General features: G+C 52.4%; 1 protein-coding gene across 1 annotated transcript; it reads right to left on the bottom strand.

Annotated features, from left to right (window-relative positions):
• Positions 1 to 23,534: 23,534 nt before the first annotated feature.
• On the bottom strand, positions 23,535 to 24,863 carry POU3F3 (POU class 3 homeobox 3). The gene is given in 6 exon segments (XM_086482139.1): positions 23,535 to 23,569; positions 23,572 to 24,328; positions 24,330 to 24,458; positions 24,460 to 24,567; positions 24,569 to 24,610; positions 24,612 to 24,863. Coding segments are annotated over 6 exon segments (1,323 nt in total).
• Positions 24,864 to 27,191: the final 2,328 nt, after the last annotated feature.

The raw sequence follows: 27,191 nt of genomic DNA on the forward strand, positions 1-27,191 counted from the left end.
ATAGACACCACTGAAAAAAAAATCATTACAAGGCTGGAAAGAAGTAACTAGGGGAGTTCTTCAAACTAAGCGTTGGGACCAATCTTGTTTGATCTTTTCATAAATGATCATGACATAAGTACAGACTTCTAAATTTTTGACGACGCAACATGGAAAGGTGTCATTAATGCAACAAGAAGCATATCAAGACTCTGAAAACAGGTAAAGATAAAAAAAAAAAAAACAAACCCAACAGCAAAGTTGGAACTAACAGTGCAACTTCCCCTAGTTGCTCCAAGTTTGTAAGTGAGCAGAAATACCTATCCAGGGTGACACTCATGCTATGGTATGACCCAGCCTTCAAAACAGGAAACTAAAATTCAGTGAGACAGAGATTGGAAAACGTTAATGCTTTAGCACAAAACCTGGCGAGACCTTGTGTGCAGCTCTGGGCACCCATGAGCAGCAAAGCTTCGTTCCAGCTGGAAGTACTGTGCAGAAACATGGCTAACTTGACTGAGAGGAAACAAGAACAGGCCTGAATGACTTGGCTTGTTAAGCTGGGGGGGAAAAAAAAAAAAAAAAAAAGAGGCTTGAGAAGATACAAGCTAGCCACAAGAAATCAGCAAAATCAGAAAATATTTCCTAACTGTTAGAGTTTCAGTCTTGCCGTGGGGGAAAGTGAGCACCAAGCATCTAACAGCTTTTAAGACTGAACCTGACACATCATTGAAAGCAAATCTATGTCTTTGTGATAAAAGGAGGTCTTGCTAGTCCAAGAAGCCTCTTCTGTCTGGTGGGCCTAACTGTGGCTAAATATCTGAAGGAGAGATTTGTGTGATGAGAGAAGACTGCAGATCTCCTTTGATGTTTGATAAATCTTTTAGCTGCTTCTCAGTTCTGAACTTTTGTTAGTTTGACAAATATGAACTGAAACAGGAAGACCCAAATCTTCAAGTTTGAGCAATATTCAGTAGGTTGAATGGTGAAAGAGGGAGAACGTGGACTTTATGCATAATATATATGGAGTTCTTATAGCTGAGCAGGTGGATATTTTCTTCTCCGTCCATGGAGTCCATCTGCTTCTGCTGCTTCTCCAGAGAGGTCCTTGGAGTGAAATTTTCAATAAAGGTGACAGAATCCCACAAGATATGTTCTTCTGATACTAGTGCTTCGTTCTTCTTCTACTTCTGCCACTGTTAATCAGCCTTTCCCTGTGTCATGCTCCGCTCTTGAGACTCACCTGTCCGGCTCACGTCTTGCACCGTGGCTCTGGCAACTTGCTTGTTCCCAGCCCAGTGCTGCAGGCTGTCACAGGCTGCTGACCACCCAGGCTGGGTGTGGTTGATCCCCCTACCACCTAGCTCCAGCTGACACACACACCCTTGGAGTGAAACACACAAAAAAGACTTTGGGTTATGTATGTCTCTTCCACCACAGCCCAGCACAGCAGCTCCCTTGCCTTCATACCTCCCAGGTCATGAGGTTCATGAGAGAGAGAGAAGTTTGAGTTTAGTATTGTGTAAATCTAACTCCGTACGAGCTGTGTGTACAGCCCCTGGTAAATGGGTGTATTTCACCCCAAGACAAGCAATGACAAGGTATTCCTGTATTCATTTCTGCTAGGTTTTCATTTCGCGTTTTGGAGGTCTTTGTTTTGTTTTTATGACTAGTCTCATGCTGCTTGGCATTTCCTTTAATGCCTGGTCCCTAGAGTGATGTGGTTATGTGGAAAATATTTGAACAAAACAGAGGGTCCAACTCACCCTGTCATGAAGAAAAACTAGAAGACCTCATGCCTCGGAGAAGCACCACAGCCTGGATGGCAAATAAAGGGATGCCAAAGTAAAACTGCATTTCAGTCAGCATGGCTGTAAATTGATCAAATGAAGCTGTGGGCTGGGGTCATGTTTCCTGAGCATTTTGCCGATGGCTATAGTATAAGTCAGGCTTCTTTTTTAGAGGTGAGCCCATCTGAGAGATGTTGCTTGATATGGGCGAAACACCTTCACACTCAGTAATAGCAACTCGTCTTGAGTAGTCCTGAGACAGTGCTGAACGCAGCTTGTCCTTGTCTGCACTGCCTACAGAGAGGTGGGACAGGATCCATCTACCCTAACTTCAGCCATCTGGTCAGGTACGCTATAACTAAGCTAGCCGCCTGGCTTCCTGCTGTAATCGACTAAGCGATGCAGGCAACTTCAAAAGGTGACTCATCGCTCCCTTTAATAGGTGCCTAAGCTTGCTGGCATCAATCGCCCTCCATCTTTCTCCGTTGAACACAAAGGGAGCCCAGAGTTGGCCCACGCATTAACCAGTATATGGCTAAAGTTAGCGAAGATAAATCCCATCTGCAGTCAGTGTTGGATCTGATAACTCAACTGCTAAAGCCACATTTGAAATGCAGGCATTGCTTTTAGAAACAGGTATCGTAAACTTATTGGTATCAGATGTTCTCCATAAACGGGCAGTCCTAAAGGGGGGGATGGGGCAGAGGGAGGGATAGTAACCCCTTGATTGTGAAATTACATGATTACTAAATGAATATGATTCTTCAGCAGGCTGTTTTTAATGTCTAGGTTGTGTTTCTAATGAAGGAAAACATGTTGTATCACTGATCCATATCACAGTGCTCATGCTGTCTGCTATCAAGAGAAGGCAAGCTCTAAACACAGGATCTTTCAGATTTTTATTCATACCTGCAGAAATAAAACCAGAAGGTTGTTCTTTTCTAAAATCAAAACAGTCTCTGTGCAGTGTATCTGATTCAAACCATATTGCTAGCAAGGTGGAACCTTGAAAACATTAAGATTTTTCTATGGTAAAAGTTAAAGATTAGAGGGCCCTGAGGAAACAGAATACACGGGCCAAAAGTTTTAAACCCAAATATTAAAGATAGTCAGCCAAGTCAAAACATTGGCATCTACATGAAGGGGTTGTAAATTATAGAGGGACCGAGAACCCACTGAGTCTACTTACTCCCTAGCACTTCTGAAAACTACTCCAGTTTTAATCAAATACCTTCATGTGGATGAAGCTGCTTCAGTTTTGTACAAAGGAATTCATGTGCTCCTTGCTTTACTAGAAAAAACCCAAAAGGGTTTGGTCCCTTGTCTTTCTAAACTAGAAAGTGAAGAAGGATGAGAGAAGCCTTGGAGCTGACAGAGGTTTTTTCATTTGAATCAGAACTAGCCTTCCCAGAAAAAAAAAAAAAAGGAAAAAAAAAAAACAAAACACAAAGGAACCCATCACATAATTCACCAACGGCTCAGCAAAAGGCCTCTGGAGGAATAGAAACCTCTCCCCCCACAACTTCAGCAAGTTCAGGATCAAACGCTTAGGATGGGCTAACCCCTGTGAGTTGCACAGTGAAAGGCACCTTTGACTTGCCACAGCTGATCCTGCCCATGGCCCTCCTGGGACTGACCTGGGAAATTCATTGCCTTGAGTTAGCTCAAGGAGCTGTTCTCATCTCTCAAGTGTGAGAAAACTCACAAGGCTGAAATAATTTCAAAGCCAAAGCTTAGCTTCTCTGAATGATAAAGAAAACCCCAAGGTACTCTAGATTATATAGTAAAAGAAAATAGGTGTCATATTTTAGGTCAAATCACAGTCTTTATGTCCCACCTGATAGAAACAAATAAATATCTGCTACTGTAGAGCTAAAAGTAGGTCTCTCTCACCAATGTCAGGAGGACCTTTCCTAGGCTGGAAGTTGTGACAGCAAAATGTGCCACCTGCCATCCTTCTCGACTCACACTCCTTGTGGGGTCACTGAAGAACAAGCATGGGGAATCCTCCATCTGAAAGACATCAGGCAGCTGTCCTTCCATCACATAAAAGCAGAGGGAGAACTTTTCTTTTCTTAGTTTAAAAGATTCTCTGTGTTAAAACCAATAATTGACATTTCCCAATATAACCACAAGCCTGGGCTTCTCTGCTGTTCCTGTCCTTTGCTGGACAGTATGGCTTTGGACAAGGCACGAAAGATTTGTCTGTACGGACCTTCTCCGTTCACAGTATAGTGAACCCTGACGCCAAACACAGCGTCAGGGATGCCAGTCTCGGGGCAAGGCACTTGAAAGTTAAGTACTGAGACAGCTAACTTTTAAATCGTGTAAATCCTTCACTGGATCTAATTATAAACCTCTCTAGCCTAACTCCTCATAGGTGGCTAATGAACTGGAGCGTGTCCGATTTTTCATGCCTACATCCTAGCCTGACTATCAGAGGTTGTCTGTTGTCCATACACCCAAAAATGCATTCTTATTTCAGCACAGACAGAAATTGCCCTTCCTCCTAATCATTGAACAAGATGAGCATTCCCAGACTCAATAATGAAGAACTATTCCTGTCTGTGGATATACACGTTAAAATTCCTTGTCTATAAAACCAGTTCAGTGACAGTATTCTATTTCATTTTCGTTGTGTGAAGTTTAGTTTGTATATCTAAGCCTTATTTTGATAGCGAAGTAAATGCGCGTCAATTTTAATTATTAGTGCTCATAAGGTGTCAGAAGATTACATGGGACAGGAATTATGAATCACACTTTCACCTCTGAAAATGCAAAACCCGATAAAATTTGACCGAGCAGCAGAGAATTGATCAGGCAGTCACTACTGACACTTAATTGTCTGGTTTATGTAGTGGCCTGTGGTGCAGCACAATCAGAAAAGATGAAGTCCTGGTCACCTTGCACTTCAGGTTCTTTCTGGTGTGTGGAAAGTTTTTGCTCCGTGTGATAAAGCAGGAAAGATCAACTAAAAAGTCTCCTTCTAGCTGTCAGGGGACTTCAGAGTTGAATTTCAAGGGGTAGGTTTTTTTGACATCTTTAGTCGTTCTTCTGTTCAGAAAGGACAGGCAACCTAGGTGGATGAATCCCATCTCCAAACGATGCAGGTCCCACCAAAGGTGTTTCAGGTGTTACATCAAAATAGAAAGGGATTTAGAACCCAAATATTTTAGTAAGGGCTTTAAGACTAACGTCCACATGCAACAAAGGATTTAGACTTGTGACTCCTGTTTAGGCTTTTGTTGGTGTCTGGAGCAAGTCAGGACCTCACACAGGAGTTCACAGCCTAAAGTCTCTGCTTGGGGTGGGCCTTAAATGCCTCAGTAGCAGTAAACTTCAGAGCCAATGGATGTCAGTGGCACTCAGGTACCTAATCTGCCAAAATCACTTTGGCAAATGTAGCCTGGCCATCTAGGTCACGTAGGATTTGCCACACGCAGAAGTGATATCCAAGGGCATTGCACAACCTGGGCTGGAAAATAAATCCAGTTTGAGTGGCTGATGCAAACGCAGTTGTCGCTAGCCAAAGGCTACACTACCATTTTACGACTTGAGGCACGGACAAAAAGATTTCTGTACTTCTTTGGGACTCCCTGCCAACGTGCATGTACAGAAGACCTAGGTAAACACAGCAAAACTGGTATGTGTAATTGAAGACTTAGCTTGTATTCTGTATCTGTAACAGAAATACAGAAGCAGAATGAAGGTAAACTTCAAACCTAAAGTAAAAACCTCTATCCTGGTTCAGCAGAAATGCCTGTATTCGGTAATTCTGACTTGGGCCCTTAGAGGTGGCAAGAGCCACAGAGAGGCAGGCACCTGTAGAGACTGGCTGTGACCTTACATGAGGCCAGACATGCCCTGGGGAGTCTCTGTTTCTTTTTCCTGCCCATGCCACGGGCCTGGGGTGAGGAGGCTCCTAATCTGGGCAACTCACTTGGTGCCTTAAATGAACTGGGGTGACCAGCTGCCTTCCAAAATAAGTGTCACTGGCTGTGAGCACAGGCTTGGCTGCAGGGCCCTGGCAAAGGGCAGCATCATAATTTAACCTTAAAAATCAGTATATGCTCAAAAGTTTTGGCAACAGAGAGCTTCCTGGGGTAGAAAAGAAGCAGCAGAAATGGGGGACCTATTCACTTGCAAGATGCAGCAGCTGGCTGGGGCGCTCCCTGACCTCCCAGTAAAGGGAAAGAAGTCAAACATGCTGGACTGGGAGAGCCTTCTCCCATCCACCCTCAGCTCTGCCTGATGTTGCTGAGATTTATTTATTCCTCTTTCCCAGCCCCGAAAAAAAAAAAAAAAAAAAAAAAAAAAAGAAGAAGAAAGCAGCAGCTCTACCATCTTTTCATACCTAGAACGACATTAAAAATAAAAATAAACCCGCAGAGGCTGGGGGAAGCTTCTGGGGGATAAACAGACACACACACCCCCCCCCCGACAGGTTACAAAGCACCTTTTGGGCAGGTTTTGTGCAGAGGATCAGCGCCCCTCGTCTTGCCACGGGCACCTCCTAGCTCCCAAGAGCGACCGCCCCCCCGCCAGCCCCTCTCCCCACCGACCCTCTCCCGAGGGCCAGGACGTCCCCCGCGCCCCTCCGCGCCCCGCGGGCGGCGCCGCTGAACCCGCGGGGTGTCAACGCAGCAGCCTGGAATGTGCCGCTAAAGAAATGAACGCGCCGTGCGGTCGGCGCCTGCCCTGCCTGGAACAGGGGTGCTTAAAAAAAAAGAAGAAAATTTTTGAACGGAGAAAATTTTTTAAAATATAGATTTTTTTAAAAAAAAAAAAAGAGAAAATTTTAAAAAGGTAAAGTAAAAAGGAGAAAATTAAAAAGGAGGGGAAAAAAGATAAAATAACAAAATAAAATAAAAAGGAGGAAAATAAAAAAGGAGGAAAGAAAAAGGAGAAAAGAAAAAAAGATAAAATTAAAATAAAATTTTTAAAAAAAAGAGAAAGTAAAAGAGAAAAGGAGAAAGGAGTGAATTTAAAAAAAAAAAAAGAAAGAAAAAAGGAAAAAATTTAAAAAGAAAACAAAAAGGAGAAAACAAAAAATAAAATAAAAAAGGAGAAAAGAAAAAAAGAAAATAAAAAGGAGAAAAAAATTTAAATGAGAAAATTTTTTTAAAAGGAGAAATTTTTTGTTTTTAAAAAAAAGAGGAAACTAAAAAAAATGTGCAAATAAAAAGTGGGCAGAAAAGGGAGCAAATAAACCCCCTACCCCGAGCCTCGGCGTTTCCGTGGGATAAGGGCGGCGGGAGGCGGCGGGGCCGGGCCGTGGTGCCCCCCGCTGCCCCTCGCTCGCGCCCGGCCCCCGGCGGCGCGGAGCGGAGCGGCCCGGCCCGGCGGGCGCCTCCCGTTAGATGGCGCTACAGACTTTACAACCACGTGCGTGGAGGGGAAAAAAAAAAGGGGGGGGGGGGGGGGGGGGGAAGAAGAAGAATACAAACATAACACTCTTATTGTCCGAAGCGAGGAGAGCCGGCCCGGCGGAGGGCCGCGGGGGGGAGCGGCGCCCGGCGGCGGGATGGCCTTTCCCCGCGGAGAACGCCCGGGGCCGCCCGCATCCCCGCGGCGACTGCCGGGGCTCGGACCCCGGGGACCCCCAGGGCAAGGCGGGGGGCAAGTGGGCGAGCGGGGGGGCTCTCCTCCCGGGGCAAGATCCTGCAGGGGACAGGGGATGGGGGGGAGGGGAGACACCGGCCGGTTCCCAGCCGGGGAGCTCGGCGAAATCCACGGGCAGGTTCCCGTTCCTCCCCCGCGTTACTTTTCCTTTCCAAAAAGCTGCTCAGGCAATCTGCACAGCCCGCCTGGGCTCTGCCGGTTCATTGTTTCATCAATTCACACACACACACCGCTTTTTTTTTTTTTCCGCTTTTTTTTTGGGGGGGGGAGGGCGTTCTCCCCCGGTTTAGGACCCCGCAAGTTTTCGGACAGCCGGTCAGTGGCTGCCGCGGAGACCCGGCGCAGCGGGATTGCCCTGGGTCCACGGCTCTGCCCCTCGCCCGTCCCGGCCGAGGAAAGGACGAGGGGACGGAGAACGGGGACGGCGTTGACGGGTGAAAGCGCTGATCCCCTGAAACGCGGCTCACGAAGCCGGTGATCGACTCGCCATCACTTCTCCGCCCGGTCCCGAGCAAGAAGGCGGCGGGGTCTCCCCAGCCCTGCCTGTAGGCGAACACCTCGGGAAAGGGGGGGGGGGGGGGTAGGGCTGTCCCGACGCAAAGGCCACCCCCGCACCCCTCACCCCACCCCCCTGCCCGGTGCCTGCCGTCGGGCTGTGAACTTTTCCGGTGGGGTAAGTGCTCCTTTAAGAGAGCGAACTGCTCCCGGTGCGTGTGTAGCGCCGTTTGCCCGCAGCGCCCGGCTGACGCGGGGCTGGAGGCTCCCACGCGGGACCTGAATTGTCGCAGGGGAGTAAATCATCCACGCGTTAAACGCACCCTCCAGTTTGGGAGCCCTTTGCCATTGCTCTAAACACATGTAAGTCAGAACCGGGGCGAGGGCGGGGGGGATGTGCTGGGGAGGAGAGGGGGCTTGACTCTAGTTAGGGACAGGAGTAGGCGATTTTGTTCATTCCCATAACAAACAAACAAACAAACCAACCACCAAACCAAAAAACCCCCAACCTGATAATACAGTTCAGGGTAAGAAATCTTGTCCTTGGACTTTTTCCTTTCTTCTTTTTGTACTATTTTTCGCCCAGCCCAAGGGCTCCTGATCCCCTCAGCATGCACGTACCCCTAAGGCAGCCGAGCTTTGGGGTTTTCGGGGCTCCCCTCCCTCCTTTTGCCCTCTAACAGAGCGCTTTGGTGGGTGCGCAAGCGTGCGGGAGAGGAGCGCCGGAGGCGGGGGGGAGGGGAGGGGATCGGCGGTCAGTGAACCCCTTGCTTCACTCGGGGGGGGGGGGGGGGGGGGGCAGGAGGAGACCTCTCTGCTCACCCGCGCATCAGAGGGCTCCGCCGCCGCGCCGGGGGTGGAATCCCAAGCAGCCCCGCCAGTCTGCAGCCGGCGGGGGGAAGCCCCCCGGGGCTGAGAGCGCCTCGGGGAAGACCCCTCCGCGGGCAAGCACCCCGGCACCCCTGTGCATCCGTCCCGGTGCCCGCCAGGAGATCTTCCACCCCAGCTCAAGTGGGAAGGAGCAAGTTTCAGTGCCGTGCTCTTAGCGGTTTCCTGCCTTTCAAAGTGAACTTGTTCGAGTGTGTTATTCAAAATGCGGTTCAGTAGTTGTGCCTTCAAATTAAGTTGCTTCTCGGTCCTCATTGGGAAAAGCAGACATGTGTCCTCAATTGTATAGTATAAAAAAAAAAAAAAATAAATAAAAAAATCTACTAGGTACTTTATGATTCCATCTGGAGAAATTAAAAGCCCAGAGCTGTAATGTTTATTCTTACATAGTTTACAAAAAAAGGGGGAAATGTGTGAGACACATGTCTCCAAATATAACCAAAGTGCTTTCCCTTCTGGTTAAAAAGTTGCATGCAAATGTTTTCATTTTAACACTCCCTGCCACCTGTACTTCGCAGGGAAACTTTTCTTGGTGTTAGTGATGAAGCACCAATAGTACTTATTAATGAATTAATTATTATTATGGCTGCTGAATTGACTTAAAGTGCTTTGGAGGCCAAACTAATCCATGTTAATCAGTTACAATTAATTGTGTTTCAGCTGCTGTTTTAAACACAGTTTCAAAGGCAGAGGCGAGGGGGGATGTGTATGGGGTGTATGGGAAGGGGGGGTGCTCCGGCGACCCTCCCTGGCCCCCAGCACCGACCCCCGTGCCCAGAGAGTTCCTTTTAGGTTGCAGAAACGGGCGCAACGTTGTCCCGCTGCCCGCGTCAGGTCACACAAACGTGCGAGGGGCAACTTGGGTGACAACCTCCTCTTTCTCCTGCCTAAAGATTAAGCGACTCCCGAGCGAAGCCCCCGGAGGAGGGGGACGGGGACACGACAACGGTTTCCCTCTGGAGTTCGCATTGTGAAGAGGGCGGCGGGCGTGGGCTTCTCTGTGCCGGCTTTGGTCGGGGGCTTTTGTGTCGTCGGTGGAGACGAGGAGGCACCAGGGGGGCAGCGGGGCTGAAGGGGTGCTCTGCCGAGTGGGGAGCCCCCACCGCAGGGCCCGGCTGCAGCCCGTGCCCCGGAGGGTTTGGGGAGAAGGATGGGGAGGGGGTGGGGTAGAAGATAAAAAGCCCCCCTGAGGGGACAAGCGGCAGCTGGGCCGGGCTCTGTGCGTGCCGGGGAGGACGGAGGGGCGGCCGCCGGGCCGAGGGCAGGAGAAGCCGGGGCGTGCAGGCGGGCAGCCGAGACACCAGGGGAATGGTCCCCCTCCTGCCCTGCTGCCGGCGGGACCTGGGCGCTGGGGTCGCCGGGCTCAGCGGGGAAAGCCAGGGAAGGGCAAAGCACGGCAGGGGAGAGGAGTTGGGAAAGTTGGGCGAAGCCTTGGAAAGACCCCGGGGGGGGGGGGGGGGGGGTGAGGGTGAGGGGGGGGGGGCGAGGGCAGTGGTTTGGCCAATCGGTCGCAGTGTGGCCCGTTTGTGCCCGGCTCAGAGGCTGCGGGAAATTTTTCCCTCCCCGAGGGGTGAAACGCGAAAGCCGAGCGGGCCTTGGCTCAGGTGAAGCGGGCGGTGGCTGGGGTCTGCCCGGCGGGGCCGCGCACCGACTGCCCGCACCCCCGGGGGTGGGGGGGGGGGGGAAGGGCTGGCGGGGAGAAGGCTGGGCCCCCAGCTGCTTCTCTTCTGCTAGAGAAACGGGCTTTTCCAGAATAATAACGATCCCCCTCCCTCCCAAAATTAGGGGCGGGAGGGGAGGGGGAGCGGCGGGTTGCACTGGGCAGAGCCGGCGGTGTGTCCCCCCCCTCCCCGCACCCCGCCAGCTCCTCAGCCTGCGGGGGGGCGGGGGGGAGCCTGCCCGGGGGGCACCAGGTGTCACGAAGGATTGCTTGTCGTTACAGACTTAACACTTCGCAAAAGTAAAAATCTCCCCCCGCCCCAGTCTTCAACGTGATTTTTTTTTTTTTTTTTTTTTTCCCTTTCATGGCAGTCCGCAGAATGGCAATTGGGAAACTCCGCTCCCTCCCATCCTCTCTGGAACTGGGTTGCTGGGATTTTTTTGTGGTTTGATTTTTTTTTTTTTTTCCTTCTCCCACTCCGGCTCTTTCTCAAAGGTTCACCCTCTTTTATTTTTTATTATTTTTCTTTCTTTTTTTTTCTTCATCCCATTGACTCTGCTCAGCTTTGCTTAAGACGGGCAAGCAAAAAACCAAACCACCCTCCCCCTATATGTGCAAACAGACCTTTCTTGGAGAGCAGTAAAAAAGGCAACCGAACAAAAAAACCCTTCTACCTGCAAGAGAAGATAGTGTACAAAATTCCCGCTCCCCCGCTCCCGTCCCGTATCAAATGCAGCTGTAATTCAGTGAAAATTGAGGGAAAAGATGCATTTTTCACGTGGAAACGGAACAAATAAGGTGGCAGCGGGCAGCCGGGGAGGTAGGACACTTCGTTCCTGCTCATCACGCGTGGAATCGTTTTCTCCAGCTGGGGAGGGTGGTGATGTTCTCGCAGAGGTTCAGGAAACAATCCCCGGCTCTCCTCTACCACAAAAGCAGGCTGCGTTTGATGAAACATGCGTATTAACCAACTTTCTCCCCCTCCCTCCCTATTTTGATTTGTTTTCCCTGGCTGCGGGACCTAGGTGGCCGGAAAAAAAAAAAAAAAAAAAAAAAAAAAGAGAGAGAAAAAAATAAAAATAATGCACTTGCGTCTCTGGCGGCACTTTGTCGTCGGGGCAGCGCACTCGCATTAGATTATTGCCGGGGATTTATTTGCATGCAGCTGCAAACCCACAACCCGGCTGCTGACCGCTGCGCATAAAGGGCTGCCGGGGCCGGCCCCTGCCCGGCCGCCGCGGCTCCCAGCGGGAGGAAAGCCCGGGGGCGGTGGGGGGGGGGGGGGGGTGGGGTGAGGATTTAGGAGTGGGTTTGCTCCCGAAGCAGCCCAGGGGTGGGGGTCACAGAGGCGGCAGCAGGAGGGTCCCCAGCGCAGCTAGAGGCTGCAGGTGCGTGGCGGGGTGGAGGGGGTGGGGAACGGGACGGCAGCCCGCAGCCCCCCTCCCCGCGGCCCGGCTCGCCCCCAAAGGCAGCGGCAGCTCCCGCTGGCCTTGCTCACAAGCACCTCTGAGAAAAGCTTCCCCTAATGCTTGTGTCCCGGGAAAAAAGAACCGGTGGCGAATCCTCGGGATTTCTTAGAGCTATTTTCAGTGCTTTGAAATTTGCGGTAATGTTGATGTTCTCTTTTTTTCTTTCTTTTTTTTTTTTTTTTCTCCCCTTCTTCCCTCTCTTCAGCCCAGTAGCGTTTGACAACGTTTGACGAGGGAGCTCTTAACCTTTGAAATAAGAGCTTTAGGTTCAAACTGCCTCCTTCGCTAGCCCCTATATCCCCCCCACACACACACGCACACACACACACACAAGCACACCCCCCACACGTTGCGAGGATGGATTTGGCTGCATCTGGGATCGATACATCTGTCTCCCAAGGCCTCCCTCCACCTCGGGCTACGCCACTGGGTCTCCTTCATCTTCTCCCGGAGAGCCAGGCGAAGGCGCAGCGTTCCCGGGGCTTGAACTTGTTCCCCTCCGAGCGCAGGGGGAACAAAAGCTGAGGGACACCCCCCCACCCCCCCCCCGAAGCGGGGCCTGGTCGGGATCTAGCCCCACGGCAGCGCTGCCCTGGCCTGGTCCGGCTCCACCTCCTTGCGGGGAAGGACGGGATCAACCCAGCCCCCCGCAAACTTCGACGGGGGCTCCTATCCGTTCCCCTGCCCCGACGAACGGCATGGGGCTGTAGGAGAAGGGGAAGACGAAACTGGATGCGAGGAGCTTAAATATTCTGGCAGAGGAAGGAGATGGTCCCACTCCACGCAGGCTCCTTCAGCCGGGCGGGAGCAAGGAGCGGGGGGTGGGGTGCTCCGGGCGTTTCTCCCAAATGCAGGGGTCTACGGAGTGGGGTCTGCCAGGCAGTGAGCAGGCAGGGAGGGCAGCGCCAGGTGGGCCCCTCCACGGGAAAAACCATCCCGGGAGGGCAAAGCTGGAAGGACAATAGAGATCCACACAGAGACACGCTCGCCCCCCGCCTCCCTCGCATCCCCACGGTGGTGCGTGGGGATGTTGCGCTGCCCCTGGTCCAGGCCACACCGCCGGGAGGGGGTGAACCCCTCCTGCCTGCTGACAGGCCGCGGGGATAGGGGGAGGGGGGCGAGCACGGCTTGGGCAGCCGGAGGGCAGCCCACCCCGCCGGACCGCCCCGTCTAACGCGGAGCCCCCCGGGAGCGGCCCGGCCGCGGGAGGGATCCGGCCGGACTGCGGAGGCACAGGAGCGCACAGCCTCCTCGCTCCCCCCACCTCGCCTTCCCCAGGGCACAAGTGGGGTTTCTGCAACCCTCTTCCCGCTGGAAACTGGGGAGTGGGGGGCCGGGAGTACTCGGGAAAACCGGGAAGCGCCTGTGGGCTGCGGCGGGCACAGCTTATTAGGGGAGCGGGTCAGCGCTGAGAGTGGCCAGAAGTGCAGGGAAAGGCAGGAGGGGGTGAAACCATTCGCAGGCTCCGTGCGGAGCGGGGGTGTGTTGTCATCTTTGTTTTGGTTGTGTTGTTTTGTTTTCCAGGGGATTTGGGACAATAGCTGGAGTGGATTATTCATTCCCGTAGGCAATACTTCCCTGTATGGGCTTCAGGATGCAGTTGGAGGCTCGGGAACAAAGCGGGCATCTAATGGCAAGGTAACTGGTCCCCTTCCTTTGTTTATGCTATTGTTAATGACGGGGCTCACTCAGCCCTGGCCTCAGCCGTGCTGTATGGCATTAATATTGACTGGAGAGAATAGGCAGGACAATTCAAACCCAAAACGCAAACCCAAAACAGCAGCAGCATCCAGTTCTTCAGGTAAAACATGCCTCTTCTGGGCTACTGCAAATGATACCATCATCTCGCCCGGTTTTCACAGAAATACACATACCCTTCGTAAGATTAAACACGTCCGTATCCATCATTAACACCTAGGGGAGACACCGTAACCCTGTCCTTCAGTCCAAAATCAAAAGGGAAAGAGCGTTACATTCAAATACCCACTATTAGAGCATGAGGGAATTCTCACCAAGCTAAAAAAAAAAACAAAACAAAACAATAAAAATGCCTAACAAAATAATTCTTTTAATTACGATAATCTGAAAGTAGCAGAAACCTGAGCATTTATTGACTCATTTTCTTCTTCTCGAGGTAGTGGATGGTATTTAAAGTTCAACATTTCACACAGCTCCTTGTTTAGTTTAATTTCCTCAACAATCTAGGCGATTTCAGCAAACTGAGTTAAGAATTTCGGTACACATTTGAGTATGGATCTGCATAAAGTAGAGAAGGCAGCAGAACCAGGGAGAGGATTTTTTTTATTATTTTAGGAAGAGAAGGGAGGGTATGTTTGCATGTGTGTGGGGATGCGTGAGGGAGAGGGAGAAACAAATAGAGAGCTTTGCACCTTACATTTGGTCTGTGGCTTTAGTGTGGACTTTGGAACAAATATCTATTAGATTTCTCTGAGAAATGTCCCACTCGGGCAGATGGGCCCCTGTTTTGAATGAGAGCTCCAGAAGATGAAAGAAATATATGTTACTCCAGCACAATTCTTCACCAACCCATCTTTTTTTTTTTTCCCCCATTTAGAAAGATTAGTTTGAGCTCTGCTATCCTGGGCCCATTTTCTGTCGGGGAAAGGACATAATAATGATCAATGCCCAGCATTTCTCATTTCTTTTGTACTTGGTAAATATTCCCAATGTCTCAAACTTGGAGGGGAGGTGGAGGGATGAGCCCAAACTCAGCTCCAGAGGCTGTCCTCGTCCTCTGGCTCTCACCAGCACTCACACAGAGTGTGTGGGGGAAATCCAAACAATCAAACCAACCCACTCAGTAGACCCTCCAGCCCACTACTCCCCTACAGCCATGCTCTTGCTTTTCGTATTTCAGCTGCCTGCTCAGTGAAGCTACATGGGGCTACCTGGGTTTGTGCGACCAGCTGAGGGTGTACATTAGTACTCCAGTTGGAAATGGAGCCTGGAGTTGTTGAGCAAACAGTTCCCGCTCGACTGTAGCATGGGCTGAATGCTGTATAGTCAGCTCTATGGAGCGCTGGCAGGGAAGCAGCACCAAGCATTTCCAAAACTAATAACAAAAAGGTTACTATATATAAAACGTTTATACAGCCCACACTGCCTCAAGTTGTTTAAATTTCAGTTTGATGCACATAAATATAGCAGCCATGCGGTTCCCCATTAGCCAGTCCCTGCTTTTTTAAATCAATTCATTTCAATTTGAAAGGATGGCCCCGGACACAAGACAGTCAACAACCCTTTGGCTTTCTCCACTCAACGTGGACCTCAGGAAGAAATAGCATCTGTCTTTGTCATTTCACACGCGTATGTCGGTGCCTTGACGTTGCATTTAAGAGCAGGCCTACTACCAGCGAGAGTAACAGTCCCCAGCTGGTGTCCCCTTTCTAATCCATTTTCCCCCTTCTCGTCTCAGGCTCCTTCCAAGGAAGAAATAATTCTGATGAGACCCCGTGCCTGGACTTTGGAAGGCATGGCGCAGCGGTCTGATCTGAAAGCACCATCCCTGTGGGTAGAAACCCTCCTCTATATCATGCACCTTGCAAGAAAGGCAGCGAGGGGACCCTTTGGAGTGACCAGGCATCTGGCATCAAGGAGCAGCAATCCACTTCATGCTACTGTGGAGGAAAGTTTGTTCCCAAACCGAATACTCTGTGGTGCTCAGTACTGGTGTTGAATCGGTTCGAGCCATCCCAAGTCTACAATAAAGACCTGCATTGTGGTATGGCAGTGAGCTCGTCTTGCTAAACCTTCCCTGTTTGCGTTGTAGGTATCAAGCTGATGTAAGGCTGCCTTTTCATCCCACTGATGTGCGCAATAGGAACAATTCAGAAAAGTTCTGTTTAGCTTTTTTTCCCCTTGTGGTTGAAGAAATGCAAGCTATCAGAAACAAGCCTATGTTTGAAGGTACAGTTTTCAACATGTGAGTGGGAAACATATGTACTGGCACAATTCAGCCGCTCTGTAAGGGCTGTGCTCAGCTTTTGGCTTTTAATCTCAATTCTGTTAGAGAGAGAGAGGGAGAGATGCAAAATGGAAGGGAAGTGATTATTTATGCTATAGCCTTGTGATATTCATCCTATAACCGTTGGGGAGAGAAGGAAAACACTCTGCTAAAGCTTTGGTTGAGCCTGAGTTTCAGGAGGACCTTAGTCTTCACAGGTTCTCGCTTTACTGCCTTTCTTCCCTTGGTATTTGTTATATGGGCGCTTTTTTTCTTTTTCTTTTTCTTTTTTTTTTTTCTTTTTTTTTTTTTTTTGGTCTGCTGTTCTGTGTTTTAAAGTGAGTAGAGACTAAATCCTGCTGAGAGAGAGCGCTCACTCCATTGCAAACTCACGTTTCGAAAACACCTACCCCTCTTGATCACCTCAAGCCATTCTCCCCCTTTCAGGGGAAACAAGAAAACCTTAAAAGAGAAATGGGCGGGGGGGGGGGGTGGGGTGTTGGGGCGGGGGGGAATGAGACACCCCTGATTCCTCAGTGACCTGCACAGCTCGGACAGACCTCCAAGTTCCCCTTCCCTTCTTGCAGACAAACCCCCCGTCGGAAAAAAAAAAAACAACACACGCCTGAATTCTTAACGTGGCTTGGGGTTTGTACAATTCAGACTCAATTTTAGCACTTTCAAGGGTGTAAAAAAAAAAAAAAAAAAAAAAAAAAAAAAAAAAAAGAGGGGAGGGAGAAGAAAGTTTGGATTTAACTCTTTGCTGCTAAAAAAGCACCCCAACCAGACCCCCAGCCATCAGTAAAAGCAACCAGCGGCTGCTGCAGCCAGTGCCCGTCCCAAAGGCCGCCCTTCCCGCGGGCAGCGGCCCGCACACAATGGCAGGCAGAGAGAGGCAGCTCCAGCCCTGGCTGCCAGCACCCTGCGCTGCTGCCGTGCCCGGGGGCTCCTGCCTGCTGCCCTGCGGAGAGGGGCCGCCCTCGCTCCAAAGGCTGCGGGGGAGCTCAGCCCTGCCTGGAGGGCTTCGGGGCTGGCAGGGAAGTTTTTTGGTACTGCTAAAGGCATATATACACACACACAGATATAGATATATAGAGAGAGATATATATATCGTACACACACATCTTTATATATAGATTTATATGTAGGTGTCTAGTCTATGTTTAAATAATCCTATCTATACACACAGTCCTCCTCTGATGAGGTCATTCTCCCATATATAAGAGATTGGGGTGCATGATGCCAGAATCTAACGCCAAGAGCTTATCTCCATCGGTCTAAGAGCGCTATAAAGTAAATGTTAGCAGAAGGGGAAATAAATTTTGGAGAGAAACATTCAACAAGGTGTCCCCTGAAGGCTTCTCTCCTGCCCTCCCCAGCCGAGAGTACCCACGCACTTTATGCCAAAGAGAGCCATTTCGGCGCAAGAGACTCCTGCTTCAGGGCAAGGACAGTCTGCACCCCGGATCGTGTGGCTGTGCCTGACTGGCGCTGCACCCCGACATTTTAAACATCCTTCCCTTTCCTGAGCGATGCTCGCCTCTCTAACGCGCTGGTCGGCTGCAGCTTATTTATTTTTACTTTCCCATGTGGCTCCAAATGTCTTAATGTTTTTTTTCGCTTTCAGGAAACTCAGAACGGAAGGGGGGATGCTACTTGGAAGTGTGACTCGGAAAAAAAAAAAAAAAAAAAAAAGGTTTCGCTTTACAGCCATCAGTAGCACCAGGAGACAGCTCCATTAAAAAAGTAGTTTTCCACTGCTCTTGAAAAGCCGTTATTTTTTACATCGCTTTTAGGAAGATAGATTAACAAAACATCACATTTCAAGCCACTCTGATCTGTAATTAAATGGAGGAGCCGGTTTGTATTCTCCTATGGCTTTTACAGAAGTTGCAGTGATCCAAAGTCAGGTTGCTGTGTCAGAGTGGCATTTTTATTAATGAGAATACAAAAAGCTTGCATATTCTTAGCCCGGCTTGAATTTAGTTGCTAAGCAACCGCTGTATGGTAATTCATCCGCGAAATTTAAATCTTGGAGAAAGGATCCTGCGTTTTGCTGAATGGTCGCCACGAGGAAAACAACTTGTGGGACCCGCAGCAGCTGCCGCCCCGCACCGCAGCGCAGCGCCCCGCACCGCCCCGCACCATACCGCCCGCCAGCTCCCCCGGGCCGCCCGCCGCCCCGGGCCGGCCCAGCCGCCCGCCGGGAGCACCGGCTCCCCCGGCCGCCCCTCCCGGGTCCGCTCCGCCTCCCGGGGCCGCTCCGCCCGGGGAAGGGAGCGCGGCCGGGCACCGGCGGCCGCCCCGTCGGCGCTGCCCCCGACCCGACCCGGCCTTCCACGCGTGGGGGAAACGCGGCGGCCCCGTTTCCCGGAGCGAGGCGCGGCCCGGCCCCCGCCGCAGCCACCCTCGGGGAGGGCAAGGGGGGGGGAGGGCGGGCGGGGAGGGGGGGGGGAACCCGCGTCCCTGCGCGGCCCCGACGGTGCGGCCCCTTGGGAGCCCCCCGCGGCCCCGGCTGCTCGTTTGGCGTCAGGGAGGACGGGATGGGAGGCGAGCCTTCCCCCGCTCGGCCTTCACCCCTTGGCTTTTTGTCTCGCCAAAGCCTCTCCGCCAAAAAAAAAAAAAAAAAAAGAAAAAAAAAAGAAAAAGAAAAAGGAAAAAAAAAAAAAGAAAAAGCAGCTCCCTACTGCTGTGTCATTGATACCGCGGGGCCGCTCGCCGCCTTTCGCTCCCCTCTCTCCCGCCGCCTATTGAAGGCTGCGCCCGCTCCATTCTTCCAAACTGCAACTGAAAATACCGGTGGGCTGACCACCTTCCCTGCATCTCCTCCGCTCACCCCAGCCATCCGCCTCGCCACAGGCCACAGAGCTCCTCGCCGTTCACCTGCTTTTTAGCAAAATCCGTCCCTGTCCTAAAGCGCTGGCTCCGCGCCTGCCTCCGAAGGCCGGGACTTGTTGCATCCCTTTTAGAGTTTGATTAATTACCCTGGAACTTAAGCGAGCTAAAGTACATGTGGGGAAGAAGCTCACGCCTACAGCTTGGTCCCGCAGCCTGCCAGTTACAGAGGTGATCTGTACACTCCCGGGCAAATCGGAACAAGTATCTCTGAGCCTCAAAAAGGTATCCCTGGATAAATATATAGAAGTATCGATTTTGCTGTAGCTTGAAGATGTTGATCATTTATTACAAAAATAAACGAATAAATACAACAATATATTGTTGCTTTCAACAGGATAAATATTTTACAAATATATAATTTAAAAAAACAAATTTAATTGTCAAAATTATTTAAAATATTACACTTATTGATAAAATTATCAATAGTATATACTGCATTTCATACCAATTATTCTCTAAACGTTCCATTTAAAACCATTCATACAAAACAAGTTATGAGCATTGTAATGTGCAAACACGAGTCACTACATTAAAGCATAAGGATTCTGTAAAGATCACTTTCCGATAGGAACCGCTGCGCTTTTTAACCAAGGTAGAGCTCTTTGCTAAATTCCGGAAAATATGCGGATCAACAGCAGTGAGATGGCTATTTTAAATACACCTGAAAACGATTTATTGTGCACAGACTCGACGAGGGAAGGATGGGATGTGAGTGAGAAGACTGGGGCGTAGTAGAGGACCGCGGGATATGAAAATGTAAACTATAAATAATCACATCTCGGGATTACCCAGACTGATCAAACATAACTTTGTAAAGCATTTGGCTTTCCTTTAGGCAGGGAAAAAAAAAAAAAAAAAAAAAAAAAGGAGAGAGGAAAAAAAAAAAAAGTGAGGAAAACGTTGCCGACTCAGTTACCAAGCACAGAACACTGATATTATAAATGAACACAATTACTAAATTCATTAAGAGATCTGGCGATATATAACAATATTTTCATTATTTACACGTGTAACAACATAACCCTCAGCGCAAACTCTCTCAGTTATTATCTACCTCTCGTTATCTCATAGACTCACAACCCTGAAATTCCTAAATACATTCAAAGGATTCAGTTTCTCGGGGGTGGGTGTGGGGGGGGGGGGGGGTGGGGGGAGCGCCCGTGGCCTCACTTTTTGTGTATAACAACTCCACGGAAGGTGCACGTTTTGCCAGTCCTCCGGCCAAACGCTGCTCCTCCAGCCTAACCCCCCAGCTCCTCTCAGGCAGCAACCCGCAAAGCTTTGCCTTTTAGCAGAAACCAGTGTGAAGCCTCACGTTAGCTCTTGTTGCCATCCAACCCAGTAACCAAACACCGCTCCGAAATTTAAATAGACCTTCTCCGTGTCTAAGAAACCGCTCCCATCCTGCGTTGAGGAACAGGATCCCACCTCACGTGTGAACGGCACCCGGCGCCGCCAGCCCCTGCGCCCGGCCTTTCCCCTCCCCAGCCGCAATATCAGCCAGGAGCTTTTGCTAAAACGAACAAAAGAAAGACCGTCCTTTACCCTTTCGGGTTTTCTTTCCCTTTGTTGGGTTGGGGTTCCCCCCCTTCCTCTTCCCCCCCCCTCCCCCCCTCCCCCCCCCCCCCCCCCCCGCCCCTTCCCTCCGTGTCAGTAGGGCCTTTCGGATTTCACAAATCAACCCGACGGTGATATTTACTACGAGCTGCTGTTAAAATAATGCATCCCGGTGCCCGGCTCTCAGGTTGGCTTTGATTTATGGACTGACACAAGGCCTATCTGAAAAGGAAGAAATGTTTGTTGTTCCTACAGCAGTCTGCTGGGGGGGTTAACCTCTGCCTCAACAGCACGTAGAGAAGCAAAGCGGGGAGGCTGGGGGGGGGGGGGGGTATCGCGGACGAGGGAGGGAGAGGAAGGTGAGGAAGGACCCACGGACGAGATGGATCATAAAAGAAAAACCTTATTCTCCGGTAGACTGTCAGTGGGGGTGGGTGGAGGCGTTGGGTGCAGCACTCTAGTTCCCGCAGCCTCCCCGCTTCAAACCGAAGAGAGTTGAAACGGTGATTCGCTTGCCCCTTCCACCGCACCAAATTCTAGCGGCTCCGTGTGACAGGCTGGCTGCCGCAGCCGGCGGCATCTCCAGCGGCAGCACCACCCGCGGGGCTTTGCGGAGAAGGTACGGCAGCGTTACGGCAGGGCGGAGGAGAAAACTAGGCTACACCACTTCACACCCCATAGAAAAAACACCCTAAAACAACAGCGACAACAACAGCAGCAGCACAACAGCAACAGCAACAACAGAAAAGGTGAACTAGGCGGACCGCACGTAGGATGCTGAAAGTATTGGTCTATATATATCCTTTTGGGGAAAACAAACAAACAAAAAGTACCATCTCCTTGAATTATAAAGATAAATCAAAGACAATTATTTATACAGACATAAAATGCGTCAAAATAAATTACAGCTTAGCCCCCCTCCTAGCTTAGCCCCCCCCTCCCCCCCGCAAGCCTCAGCCTGGAAAGAGAGAAAACACGGCTGAACTTTTGGAAACACCCCTGCTCTCAGCACCGGCCGTGCCCGGCCAGCGGAGCGGCTCCGGCAGTGCCCGCACGGCAGTGCGAGCCTAACCCGAACCGCCCCAGCCCTTGCCGGAGAAGGTGGCCTTCGCTGGTCTCTCATCTCGCCCTTCTCGCCCACGACACGGGGTCCCTGGGCTGAGGGAAGAGGCCGCGGCCGTGCGGAGGGACGGGCGGAGGGCGGCGGGGTGCGGGGGGCGGCCGGGCCGGAGCGGGGGGGAGACGGGACGGGACGGGGGGGGCGGGCGTGCAGCGAGCGGGTCGGACCCTCCGTATTTCTCTCACTTCAGCATTTGCGGTATTTCCCTTCGGAGAACTTTTTTTTTTTTTTTTTTTTCGACACAGTGTTTATGCATCAGACACAGACTATTTCATTCTAACAAATTTATTTTCTCAATCAGCTCTTACGGAATCACTACTCAAATTAAATTACAATCAAATTATCACATCAAAAGATACCCTTATTACCTAACAACTGTCCATATTTTCATTTCATTTTGATTTGTGCTCGTCTGAAAAAAACACGTAATACAAGATCTGGGGAAAAAATAAATTACCGTTTTGCAGCAGTTCATAGGTATTCTGAATAAAATATTAAAAGAAGTCATTTAATGAAAATATAAAGCAAATTTTTTTTAGATCAACAACGGATCTAACAATTCTATATTGCCGTCTTTTTGAAAAGTCTGTTTATTAAAACCTACCAAAAACACTGCTTGGAAATGGCAGTATTATATAATCACATCCACAGCACCCATTCAATCAAAGTTGGCAACGGATTTAGGAGAGGAGAAGTTCAGATAGTGCAGCTGCAGATGCTCAGTCCTTCTAAATCCCTTTATCTGAATCAGTCCAGAAATAAAAAATAAAAATATTAATAAAAAAAATATTAGCAGTGGATTTTTTTTTTTTTTTAATGACTCTTCCATGATGATTGGCAGCCGTCAGGAGCAGGGCTTTGACAGCCCTAAATTATTTCCCTTTCTCTCGCTGGTTCCTTAATTCATGCAAAGTCCTTCTACAGAGCTCGAACTTTAGGGACCAACAACCTCTCCTTCTCCCACCTCCCCCCGGCGTCTGTCCCTCCCCCCTTTCTCCTCAGGGTCAGTTTTTCGGCGTGCGGGCATTTATTTCCATATTTTTGTTCTATAGCTATACCTATATATATAGATAAATATATATATATGTATTTGCTTCCCTATGCAGTCTGCTTGTTTTTAGTGCTGTGTGCATATCTTATTTATTTATTTATTTATTTTCCTGGAAAAAGTGGCCCCTTTCATTTGCAGAATATATAGATATATAGATATATATGTTTTCAGAGTGGATGTCTGCCTTGCACCAAAATTCTACGGTTTGGCCAAGAAAAACAGGGTGCTGGAATGCAGCAGGCATCCTCTGATTAACCAGATTATTTTGCTTCTGCTTCCCTTTTTTGGATTGCTCCCATTCAAAAAAAAGAAAAACCAAAACAAAACCCAAACCAAACCAAAAACAAAATAAACAACCCAAAATTTCAAAAAAGGGAGAGAGAAAGGAGAAAAAAGTTTCCGTGATTCATAGAAGAGAGCCCTTTTGGGATAGGGGGGAGAGTGCGGGGGGGGGGGGGGGGGGGGGGAGGAGGGGAGAGAAGAGGTGCAGACATCAGTGGTGTTCCTCGCTGCGAGAGGGGGCTAATTTGGAGAGTGAAAAATAAAAATAATAATAATACTTAAAAAAAAAAAAAAAAAAAGGAAAGAAAAGCCTAAGCCCACCCGCCCAAGCCCTCTCTCCCCACAACCGACCCCCCGGCACATCTGCAGTTTTGGTGCATTACGCATCTCCACCCCGTTTTCCCAACACGGTCTAAACGCTCTCGCTCGGATCGACCTTCTCCTACCGCTCCCTGTTGGTATCGATCGTATATATATATATATAGATGCGCGCATATATCCATATATATATAAACACAAGCAGTCTGAACGAGCCTGAATCGTGTGTGTGTGTGTGTATGTGTGTGCGTGCGGGTGTGTGTGGGGCGTGTGTGTGTGTCCGTCCGTCCGTCCGTGTGAGCGTGCGGGTGTGCGCGGCGGTGCCGGTGGCGGTGCCGGTGGCGGCGCCGGTGGCGGTGCCCGGCCCGGCCCGGCCCGCGCTGCCCCCCCGCCGCGCTGCTGCCCCCCGCCCCCCCCTCCCCGGCCCGCCCGCGGTGCCCCTCACTGCACGCTGGTCTGCAGTCCGTGGTGAGGGGCGGCGTGTCGGAGTTGACGGTGCCGACCTGGGAGTAGACATCGTCGGGGGTCTGCTGCTGGATCCCCGGGGGGGTCATCCGTTTCTCTTTCTGCCTCCGATTGCAAAACCAAACCCTGACCACCTCCTTCTCCAGCTGCAGGCTGTCCGCTAGGTTCGTAATCTCCTGGGCGGAGGGCTTGGGGCATTTCAGAAAGTGGCTCTCCAAGGCCCCCTTGACACTCACCTCGATGGAGGTCCGCTTCTTCCTCTTCCTGCCCTGGGCGGCGATCTTGTCGATGCTGGTGGGGCTTGCCCGTGAGGAGTCGGCTTCCTCCAGCCACTTGTTCAACAAAGGCTTCAGCTTGCACATGTTCTTGAAGCTGAGCTGCAGGGCCTCGAAGCGGCAGATGGTGGTCTGCGAGAAGACGTTGCCGTAGAGGGTGCCCAGCGCCAGCCCCACGTCGGCCTGGGTGAAGCCCAGCTTAATCCGCCGCTGCTTGAACTGCTTGGCGAACTGCTCCAGGTCGTCGGAGGTCGGCGTGTCCTCGTCCGAGTGCGGGTCGTGGCTGTTGACGCCGCCGTGGTGCGGCGGGTGGTGCCCGGGGTGCTGGTGGTGATGGTGGTGGTGGTGCCCGGGGTGCTCGCCCAGCTCCGGCGTCTCGCCGCGCACCAGCCCCGGGTGCACCAGGCTCTGCCCGCCGGGGGGGGGGCTCAGCATGCCGTTCACCGTGAAGCCCCCGGGCTGCGAGTAGAGGAGCGACTGCTGCTGCTGCTGCCCCGCCGGCCATGGAGGGCAGGTGGGCGGCCGCCGCCGCCGCCCCCCAGGCCGCCGGGTGCCCCTGGTGCGGGGGGCCCAGGTGGGGCGGCCGGTGGTGCAGCGCCGCGCCCGAGTGCAGGTCGTCGCGCCCCGCCGCTGCCCTTGACGTCGGGCGGCGGCGGCGGCTGCTGGGGGCTGCCCGTCATGCCCACGGGGCTGCCGGACCAGGGCGAGCCCGCTTCGGCGGCGGCGGCGGCGGCGGGCGGCGGCGGCGGCGGCGGCGGCGTGGGGCAGGGCTGTCACCCCACTGGTGGGCATGGCTCAGCATATGGCCGCCGTTGCTGGCGGCCATGGCGCCCGGCATGAAGTCGCTCTGGACCATCTTGGCCGCCGGGTCGCCGCGGTAGCCGCCCGCCACCGAGGTGACGGCCACGCTGCCCGGCTGCATGCCGCCGCCGCCGCCGCCGCCGCCGCCGCCCGAGTCCGCGTGGACGATGGAGCCGGCCGCCAGGATGCCGTTGCCGGGGAGGTAGGGGTTAGAGGTGGCCGCGGCCATCCCGCGCCGCCGCCCGCCGCTCGCCCCCGCCGCGCCGCCGCCGCCGCCGCCGCGCCGCCGCCGCAGCCGCCGCCGGCTGCCGGGCGCCCGCCGCGAGCGCCCTTGCCCGGCGCTGCCGGGGGCCGCTGCCGGGGCCGCCGCCCGCGCCGCCGCCGCCGCCGCCGCCGCCGCCTTCCCAGCCTCGCCGGGGCGCCGGGGCGCGGGGTTCACCTGCTAGCGCTCCGCGGCGCGCTCTCCTCCGCCCGTCCGCCGGCCGTCCTGCCTCCGCTCCGCGGCGCGCTCTTTGCGGTCGCCGGCTCTCGCTTCGCCTTTTTTTTTTTTTTTTTTTTTTTAAAAAAAATCGCTTTGCTTTGCCTTTTTTTTTTTTTTTTTCCAAAAAGAAAGAGAGAAATATTTAGCTGTACATATATTTTTCCTCCGCCGCCTTCTCGCCCGAGTTCTCTGCTCGCAGGGAGGAAACCAAACAAAGGCTAAAAAGCGAAAAAGACGGGGGGGGGGGGATCAAAAAGCCCCCGTGTCTTCTCCCCTCCGCTCCCCTAGGAGTACATCTCCACCTCTCAGCCTTCCCCTCTCAGAGTGAAACTTTTCCTTTTCTTCTTCCTTTAAGGCTTTGTGTGTGGGTATATTTTCCTTTTTTTTTTCTCTCTCTCTCTCTGTGTCTTTCTCTCTCTCCTCGGCTCCTCGATCTCCTTTTGCTCTTTTATTTGCAAGTTTTGTTGGTGTCCTAAGAAAACTTCCTGTGATGATGATGGTGGTGATGGTGGTGATGATGCATTTCTCAAAGTTGTGCTGTTGCCGGAGCACTTTGTCCCCTTTGAAACAAGAGTCCTGTCGGAGCCTTCTTGCTAGAGTCACGCTTTGGATAAGACATTTTTTCTCTCTCTACCTTTCCTTTAGGCGGTTGGAAAAAAAAAAAAAAAAAAAAAAAAAAGAAGTCAAAAAAAATTGAAAAAGTTGAAATTTCTCGTTACCTCGCGAATTGTTTCTCTCCCTCTCCCGCTCGCTCTCTCTCTCGCTTGTTTGTTGTTTTTGGTTTTGTTTTTTTTTTTTTTTTGGTGTTTGTTTTGCTTTTTATTTTAATTCCAGCAGTTGGTCGAGGGAGGAGGCGGAGGAGGAGCGCCTTGGTGGAGAGGTGTGTGTATGTGTGTGTGCATATATGGTATCCTTTATACACTAACTCCAGCGGGGAAGTTGGCTGCCGGGCTGGCAGCGCGCACTGGCGGTGCCGAGTCCCGCCGCTCGCCTCTCCCCGCCTCCCTCTCCCGGGCCGTGCCCGCGCCCTCCCTCCCTCCCTCCCTCCCTCCCTCCTGCCTCTCCTCCTCCTCCTCCTCCTCCTCCTCCTCTTCTCCTCCCGCCCTCCCTCCCGCCGTCTGCCCGCCGCCGCCGCCGCCCGCGCCGCCACCGCCGGCCCCGCCGCGAGGAAGCCGGCCGCCGCCGCCCCGCCGATTGGCTGCCCGCCTCGTGACGGACAGCCCGCCGCCGGCCGCGCGGCCCCCCTTCCGGCCGTTCCGATTGGCTGCTTTTAATTTAGGCAAAGTGGCGTCGGAGCTGGAAGTCGCCCCCCCTTCCCCCCCCCCCCTCCGCCCGCTGCCGCCCCCCCCCTTCCCCTCCCTCCATCCCTCCTCCCTCTCCCCTCCCTCCTCCATCCCTCCCTCCCCTTAACCCTTCCCGCCGGCAGGCACACGCACCCGCGGAGCTCTCCCGACCGCGCCGCTCGGGCAAGGGGCGAGCGCGGAGGGGGGGGGGGGGGGGGGAAGGAAGCGGTCATAATTAAATAATTAATAATAACAACAATAATATGACAACGACGCCGGGCGGGGTGGGAACGGCGTCCGTGCGGGGGTGCCCCACCGCCGTGCACATGCATCCTCGCCCCCCCTCCGGCAGTGCCCTCACCGGCACCCAGAGCTGCCCCCCCTCCCTCCACCCGCTCCTTCCACACCCACCCTGCCTGCCCTCTCCTCCCTTTGTCCGCACCCCGGGGTGAGGACATGCCCGTCCCATCCCCCGCCCCGCAGCCGCCACACCGGCCGCCCCGTCGGCGGGGGAGGCGGCAAGGGGGAGCCGGCGGCCGGGCTTGCCCCGCCAGCGGCGGACTGCGGCGGGGAACCGGCCCCGCGGCACGAAGCGCGGTTATTATTTCTCGTCCAGCGGAAAGAGTTAAGGGGGCGGGAGGAAGGCGGCGGGGGCGGGGGGGAGAGATGCGACCGAGCGGAAACGCTGCGCGCCGGCAACCCCAGTGAACCGCGGAAAAAAGAGAAAGTGGCAACAAAAACAAGGGCAAATTGAGCGCTCCTCGGGACCGCCGGTGCAATAACACCGTTCGGA

The sequence above is a fragment of the Leptosomus discolor genome, chromosome 1, assembly GCF_034619465.1.
Source record: "Leptosomus discolor isolate bLepDis1 chromosome 1, bLepDis1.hap2, whole genome shotgun sequence".
Classification (NCBI taxonomy): Eukaryota; Metazoa; Chordata; class Aves; order Leptosomiformes; family Leptosomidae; genus Leptosomus; species Leptosomus discolor.